This window comes from Crocodylus porosus, unplaced genomic scaffold (assembly GCF_001723895.1).
Source record: "Crocodylus porosus isolate Cpor-Errol unplaced genomic scaffold, CroPor_comp1, whole genome shotgun sequence".
Lineage (NCBI taxonomy): Eukaryota > Metazoa > Chordata > Crocodylia > Crocodylidae > Crocodylus > Crocodylus porosus.
This window is the reverse complement of record NW_017728938.1, coordinates 481,066-489,617: the sequence shown is the minus strand read 5'-3', so window position 1 is coordinate 489,617 and position 8,552 is coordinate 481,066. Positions and strand designations below refer to the sequence as shown.

Sequence of the window (8,552 nt, the reverse complement as noted above, 5' to 3'; positions counted from 1 at the left end):
GACTCGATGATCTCCTGAGGTCCCTTCCAGCCCTAATGTCTATGAAATCTATGAAACTGTAACACTGCAAGCATCAGTCTTCCAATAGCTGCATATTCAAATAAAAGACGTCTCAGTGTTGTCTAATCATAGTTTTACTAAGACTTGGAAAAAGGTACCAAAGAGAGTTGCAGATGTTCCAGCTGCTATATGTAACTTAACTTGGCTGCTGCCCTCCTCCTGGAGACTCTTAGCTTTTTATAGCCCTTTTGACATCACCTGTGAGACTCAATCAGGGCCAGGTGTTGTTTGATGTCAACTAGTCAATTTAACAAGCATCACTGGTTACCTAAGAGAGTGTCATGGGCTCAAGCCCCTGTCCCCATGCCATGAGGTCAGTGCCAACACAATAGAGGTGGAGTTCCCACCCTCTTCCCTGAAGCCACTCACATCTGCAGTAACCCCAGGCAACAGAATTGACAGATGGGTGGGAAGACAATGGCAAGGCAAAACGTAATAGAGTCTGGGAAGAAACTGAGGTGGCATTCTTCCACACATGACACTCCAGATGCTTTAATAAGAGTATCTCTTGTAGCCACTCTAATTTTAAAGAGTTCCCTCCCCTCCCCTCCCCTCCCCTCCACTCTCCACTCCTGCTACACGTGTATAAATACCCATAAAGATTAGAAATGTTATTTATTTAAAAACGGGAAAGGGGGGAAAAACAAACTGGAAGCTGATATCCCTCAGAAATCAATGGCTAGATGAAATTTATCTTCTCAAACCTCAGGAAAAGCTTTCCATGTGTGACTGACTTAATAAATAGATTTACCATCCCTGCCAACATATTGCAACCATATCTTCAGGATACCAGCTAAGTGCTGTAAGGATCAGGAATTCAATTGCTTACTCAAGCGCCTCGGATCTGTAAAATTTACATTATGGTCTTTTAGTGTCCTGAGTATTTGGGCCACTGTTGAATGTGGGATAGTAGGTTTTTATGGATAGAAAGCCAGATCAGTCTGCCAAATTATTCATTCTTCTAAAAACTTCTTTGTTGCATTAAACTAACAATGTTCTTATTGTGTGTTTGGGTTTTTTTAAAGTATCCAGAAGGGCTTGGGAAATATGACTACATTCCAGGATTTGCCATACGGGGACTTCACTATGATGTAAAAAAGGTAAGTCATGCACATCTGCTTCATACTTCCAGTGTACTGATGCTACAAGAAGGAGTTCTTTGAATATCTCTTTCTTGTAATGACATGATTGAAATGATTTTCAATAGAATATATACTGTGGATTATTTTCTTTACCTGCTTATTCCTCCCTTGTAACCTCTCTGGGGCAAGGACTATGTTCTCTTACAGCATAATGAGGTACCACTTGTTCTTAGGACCTGTGGGTGTCACCTTAAACATTGTGAGAATATTTGCCGATCTGAGAGTAAGTTAGGTAGATAGTGGTATACAGAATAAACCCAAAGCAGATCTTTTCATTTTGTATAACTTTTTTAATACTTCTACAAATCTGAAGTTTGTGTAGTTACTGTGCGTATTCACTGGAGAGATAGCATTTAGGAATATTAGGGAATAACCTGCTTTCATAGTGGTTATTAGGTAAATAGCTCTGATACTACACCTTTTATCTGTGGTTTGCAGTTGTAAAGCATGAGTCTGTTCTGTCCTTGGCTAAGAAATTCCAGATATGGCTACAGAGTACTGAGATGAGAGAAGAAATAACCTGTGAAGAAGAGAACTCTCAACAAGAGACTTGCCCAGCTTTCTTTTGTTGCGGGGATGGGGGTAGCATGTTTCATTTTGTTTAAATCAAATGTGATTGCATAAAGATCTGGACAGATAAGTACGTATTTCAGAGGAAGTCCTTTCTAAATGTGAGAGAGATATAGATAGAGATAACATTAAGACAATGTTCTGTTAAGTTCTACATTTCTTTTTCTATCTGTAGCCTTTTTCAGAGAGATGCAGTAGAACCTGGTCTGTGGTACATTTCTTTGTGATGCTTCCAGTGTTCCCTCTAAGCTGTGTGGCATGTGCAGCTGCACAGGCACACTCATGTTGCACTGCCAGGTGTGTCTGCGCAGCTGTGCATGCCATACAACTTAGAGGGAACGCTGCTTCGAAACTTGTTGCAGGGTGGTTTTAAACACAGTTTTAAATGTATTCGCAACTGAGATTTAATTTAACTGCAATTAAAGTAATCAGAACTTTAAACTTATTTAGGTTCTTCTTGAATAAACATAGGTAAATAGGCATTTTGTATTTCTTTTCACAGAGCCTTCTGATGAAGATTGATGCTTTCCACTATGTCCAGTTGGGCACTGCATATAGGTCTGTCAGATGAGAACACATTATACTAAATGCTCAACACTTCACATTCAAAGTTGGATCACAAAAATCTCAACATGTAACTTAGAGTGAAAAGCAGCCTTCTCTAGCTTTTCCTGTTCCTACTTGCTTTGTCTGACATGCATTTACATGTGGCTGCTTTGCTCAAGGATTTTTGAGCCAAGTGTGGGAGTAAAGGCTCAAACTTTTGTCTTGCCAGTAATGATGCATAGGATTACTTATCCCACTCAGGCTAAGTTGTAGAGAAATCTGTGTAGGCAATTTATGCAACTAAATCATTATACCAGGGAGAGACTTTCTTTATGGAGAAGTTCATATGTGCAAGAGCCACCCTGACAAAATTCTGCTCATGTTGGAAAGCTATGAGGAAAGTCTTTTGCAAGTGAAAATGAAGAGGTAGCTTTGAACTTCATTGGAATGGGATGATTTTCTAAGAGGGTAAAGGAAAAATGATCTAATAAGCCAACAAATCAGGATTGCCTTTCTGCAAGAAGACCAGGCTGAGAGCTGGCTACAAGTGCTTGAATAGAACATTAGTAACCACCATAGTCACTTTAATTGCTTCTGCATGCTGTGTCTTGGCAGCTGTTGGACTTGGCATTCAAGTTGGGAATGACGTTCTTGATTTAAAAGCTCTTCCTATTCTGTGGCAAGTCCTAAACAGGTCTTAAGTGCCAGCAAGTCCCATTGATTTTACTGAGATTTGGGTATGGTGAGCACTTGCAGGATTAGATTTATCTTTTAGAAGCCAGGGAATAAATGCAAAGTAACATGAGAGCCTTTGCTTTGCATGTTCTGTGGGGCCATTCCAAGAATATAGAGCAAAGTAATGTTTTGCCTTTCTTTAGCTGGCTGGAATAGTTAAATATTTTTCCAAATAAGAGCCAAGCAACTCGTGACTAATATCCCCACCTTACCTCTAAAATCTGTTCTGGGTTTTTGAACCTCCCCCAGAATAAGTGACATCAAATATTTGCCAACATTAAGTGAACAAGCCATTTACACTGAGACGGAGTAGTGAAGGTTAGTAATGGCTGACACAGGAACATGTGAGCCCCTTTTCTCCTCTCCCTCCCTTTCCTAAATACCTAAAAGTGGGTCACCATAATAGTTTTTATTAATTTTCATGACTACTGTTGGCATGAGCAGAAACACAATTTTAAGTGCACACATTACAACATATAACATCATTAGACTGGAAAAAAAGCTGATGCTATCTATAATATTTTCTGTGTGATAATATGGTAGCACAAGCTGGATAAAGTGATATTCTACCTGTTGCTGCCTTTATGGCATTGGTGCTTCTGATTGTGGTGCGTTCTTTCAATTGGAAGGTCAAAAACTGTACCTAAAACACAACTTTCTAAATTGAAAGGGACTTCTGCAATGAGATGTTGGCATTAGATTCAGATAGAAGTGAAATTTTTGTCATTGCAATGTGGGGGACAGATGCACAAAATGAACTGGCGTATCTTTTTTACCCCTCTCACCTTTGTCCCTCCAAGGTCCCTCTCTTGCATACAAGATCCTTATTTACTTTCCAGTAGCATGTGTTATTTTTGGCAAGAGACTTCAATCAGGTTTTGATTTTCATCCTATAACCTGTAGTGCCTCTTTAATTCAGCAGTGGTATAAAAATATTGCCTGTATAATTGGCTGCAGTTTTGTCAAGCAAAAATTTGATAGAATGAAGTTGGTGATTCTCAAACAGGGTGCTGTGAGATGCTTTTGAGGGTATCGAGTGTTATTAATACTATTAGGTGAGCAAACATGTGCATAATTCATAAGATAAACCCAGAGATTTCAAATAGTAATCTATAGTGTCAAAAATGTTCTTGCCTGTTGTGGTTCTCTCAGTTCTTTGCAGCAGAAGAATTGCTTTATTTTTCCATAGTAAAAAAAGTAAAAGTTTAAAAGCTGGCATTGTCTGAGTGGTCCCTTGAATCTAAAATGGTTGAGAACCACTGCTCTAAATTAAGGAATTAATTCAGGAGTGCTTCATTCATTAGGTCCTAACATTGTCCTTATGTAGGATTTATTTCCACTGATATCAATGAGGCTTTGAAACTTATTGTAGTTATCTATATAGTGCCCCTCCCAAATTAAGGCCACCCTTGCTGATTATTCCCACAAGCTTTAGTTTTTTTAAGGACGTTGGCTCTAAGTGATATTATGGGAGAGAGGAATGTTCTCCTCTTTAAAAACCTTAAATCATCCTGGATGATTTTCCAATTAATATTTTTTTGGACAAAGCATGTAAGATTATGCAGATTTTAAACTGTATCTTCTTTAATCCTGTGTCAAAGCCCTCAGAATGGCATCATATTCTCCCTGAGGACTTAAGCCAAATGTTTTTCTTTGAATTTTGTGTTTTTTGTGGCTAAGCTCCAGTTAAATTAAAATCCCTAGAAGTAGAATTTATTTCCTTGTATACTGGCTTGTTATCGGTTTTCTGGAATTGCCTCATACTTCACAGAAGCTTCTTGAGTGGGTTTATTATGAAGAACTTGTTTAAATCTGTTTATAATTTTTTTTAAACAAACATTCAGTACCTTCAAAAACTCTTCCCATGGGAAACATTCTCACTTGTTGATTTTTAAAAAGAGGGGTAAGATCACTGCTTATTGAGTAACAGTTTGGAACATAATCCAGTGCATGCATCTGCAAACTAATAAAACCTATTACATTTCTTAAAGTTACACTAAAACATGGCAAAAAGTAGACTTGTGTAATAAAATAAGATTATCTTTGATTTATGTTTTCTTTAAGACACTACTTTCTTGAGTATGAAAAATAAACAACTCAAAAACATTGAATACTAAACAAACTCTTTACAGGTATTATAAGGATTCTTGGGAAGTCTTGTTCCTTGCATTTAGTCAGTTTTGTTGTGACGTGATCAAGGCCAGCTACCTTCAGTGGTATATTTCCAAGCTTGGAACAAAAAGTTGTAGTGATAGAGTTTTTTTTCCCCCTGCAAGTTAAGAGCAAATGACACTTTTTTCTCAATCAAACAGAGTTGAGCTTCTTAACTATTTAAGTGTCTGATGGAATATTTTTATTGTTGCTATTTCAGAACTCCTGATATGTGCAAAATTGCATTTGGAATTTAAAACTAACATTGTGGCAATGTCTCTACTTTAGAACTTTAAAAAAAAAAAAAAAAAGAGGAGGAGTTTGCCTTTTTTTCTCTGCCCTTCTTTTTGCATCCCAACAACTGCTGGCATTTAACTGCGATCCACTGACTTTAATTTTATCTTGTAGGGGGTTAAGACCTGTGCCTGATGAAGAGGTTATTGAGTTGTATGGGGGTACGCAGCACATCCCTCTGTACCAGATGAGTGACTTCTATGGCAAGGTATTGAAATAACTGCTTCAGTGCATTCCTTAACATTGAGATGTGGAATTTATTTTTTTCCCTATCAGCTAGAAAATTAAATGCATAAGGATTAAATTCTTTTAGTTTCTCCAAATTTGAAAAGGGAGAGACTTTAAAATATTTGAAATAGTCATTCTGTGGAGATTAACCAAAGGGTGAAGAAGCTACGAACTGTCTGAAATGATTCTAAATGATTGGCATATTGGTTCAGGACTGAATAACTGAGAAGTGAAGTTGCGAGAATCTAATAAGTAAAAGGTGCTTCATCTTTAGACCCGTTGGTCAAATCCAATCCATCACATGTGACAAAGTCATCAGGCCATCCACAAAGTGTTCTCTGTAACATGTGAACTTTTGTCTAGTTTCTAATGTACAGAAATGCCGTCTAAAAAGCATGCCCTTTCAGGATAGGCATCCTTACTGAACAGCTCAGCCGTAAGGCAAAATGTGGGCATGAGTTGTACTTCTTCTGAGAGTAGAGACCTCCTTTCAAACTTGTTTTGCAGTAAATAGATTTTAAAATCTATCCTGTCATATAGTTGGAAGTTTGAATTTTAATTACTAACAAACGAGTGGAAGCATCATGCAAAATCTGTAAATGGCTTCAACTACACTGGGCTTCCTGCACCTTCGGATCTTTCCTTATATATGGAAATGGAATTGAGTCCCCTGCCTGAATAATCTCATTCATCACAAATTAAAATGGTGGCCTAGGAACCATGTGATACATACCTAGTCTAGGTATCAAAAGAAGAATGCATCTTTAAATCTGTGAACAGTTAAACAAATGTAAAAATATGATCGTTTTAACAAACCATTCAGATGAAGCCTCTTTTGGGTAATTATGCTAATTCTAATGTTTGTTTCTCTTGTTCTGTTGGTCAGCTGGTTTTAAATCGCAGTAGATGGATGTACACTTGTACCCTGTTCATTATTCTAGTACCTGTACCTAGAGCACAAACATCCAGAACAGTTTAATACATTTCCTATTGCCTTGGGCTCCAGAAACAATGTTTAAATATTTTAAGTGGGGTGGATTCTGGGTGTGTGTAAATGTTTCCTGGCAGTTCAAGATCTGGAAGCATTTATTCTTCTATCTTTCTTCTACTGGAACTCTTAAATTTGCCCGTATTGGTTCTAAAGGAGGAGGGAATGAAACAAGTGGGTGGGCATGCGCACATGGCGGGGATGGACTTCTAGAAGCATCTAGCTTCATGTCCTAGAAGCTTTGAGAAAAACAAAATCATAAATCCCTGCCCTGACCCAACTTTTATGCTTTATTTTAGGATTCTTATTTATTAAATCTTTTTTGTGAAAAACAAATATGTCCTCGTAGAAGACCAGACTTAATACGTTTCACCAAAACCCCTGTAGGTCAGCTGTGTTAAGTCAACAACATGAGGTCACTTTGATTTCTCTATCTTGGAAACAGCTAGTCTGAACAGTTTGCTCTTTAGGACAGTAAATACTTTGCTTGTGCCTAGAACTTGCTCTCGGCTCCGCAATCACTTTCTGAATATTCTAAACAAACCACGCGTCTCTGCATCCAGCTCCCAAGGAAAGCTGACATCAGACAACCTCAGGAAGAGCGTTACGCTGGTGTAAGCATTATTACCGAATTCAAACAGACTTTCCCTCCGTTTTGAAGTGTGTAGTTGTTTTAGTAATAGTGCCTTTATAGAGCTACATACCTCTCTCGGTCTCTGTCTCAGTATGGCTTATATTTTTAATAGCAGGAAAATTATTTATATCTTAATGCTTTTCTCCACTTCTTATTTATATTTTCTTAATGCTTTTCTCCACTTTTTCACATGGAGAATATTCTTCTAGTGAAGACGGGGAAGATATAACTTGTTCAGGTGACCATCAGTGGTACTCTGCCTTTGAGAGAGGTCTTGATGTGACAAAATATACTCCTGTCTCTAATCAGAAATTCAGCACTCAACTTTACTCACTTACTGGTCTAGCCCTTTGACATAGTGTTCATTTGATCCTTGTTGATATTTTAGCTAACTGTCAATCCTCTGGATCATAGGTATGCATAAGAGGTCTAGTCAGATGCCTGATGAATCTGTTTGGTTGACAAGCTCGGTTCGAGAGCGACGTAGCTTGTTAGAAGTTTCACAGATTCATATGTTGTCTGAGTTGGGTCCAAGTTTTATAGCATGCTGCTTTCTTCTTCCTTGCTTTGATTCCATCCTCTGGTTCAAAACTGCTTAAGGCTGAGCTGCACCCAGGGCCAGATATTTCTTCCAGGTTGACTGGGATTCTGCACACTTCTCCCAGCTTTCTATGGGGATGTTGGACAACTTCATTATAATATTTGCATACATCGTGGTACTACCGTAGAGGGCAACCTCACTTTCTAGATCAGCCTCAAATCTCTCTGTACAAAATGTTTTTGGGGATATGGTTTCCTCCCATTCTCCTGACATGGCTGATCCATTGTAACCTCCTCTTCTTGATAGAGGTTTTCTGAGTGTGTCAGTACCTCTGTGTCTTGGCATTCTGACTTCCCACTTGATTTTTGCGATCTTAGACAGACATCTCATGTGGAAGCTGTTCCATTTCTTAATGTGCTTAGCTTATGTAGTCCAAGTTTTTGAACCATAAAGCAGGGATGACAGCACACAAGTGTGATAGTTTCACACCTTTACCTTAGTCGATAGTTCGTTGTTATTCCATACATGTTTCTGTAATAGCCCGAAATTCTTAGCTGATTTTTCCAGTTCTATTAGTTCAGTCTGGAAGTCCAGGTTCTTGCTGATTTTTGTAGAACCCAAGTAGCAAAAATTGTCAATGGTACCAACAGATTTATCCTCCAG

The 8,552-nt window shown here is 38.2% G+C and overlaps 1 protein-coding gene across 1 annotated transcript in view; it reads left to right on the top strand.

The window, feature by feature from the left end:
• The window catches only part of NT5DC2 (5'-nucleotidase domain containing 2), a 48,972-nt gene that overhangs the window by 7,795 nt on the left and 32,625 nt on the right, over positions 1–8,552 (top strand). Inside the window, exons 3-5 of the mRNA XM_019547395.1 lie at positions 1,086–1,160; positions 2,275–2,330; positions 5,613–5,706. Coding sequence (XP_019402940.1) covers positions 1,086–1,160; positions 2,275–2,330; positions 5,613–5,706 — 225 coding nt within the window. The remainder of the gene's footprint in view (positions 1–1,085; positions 1,161–2,274; positions 2,331–5,612; positions 5,707–8,552) is intronic.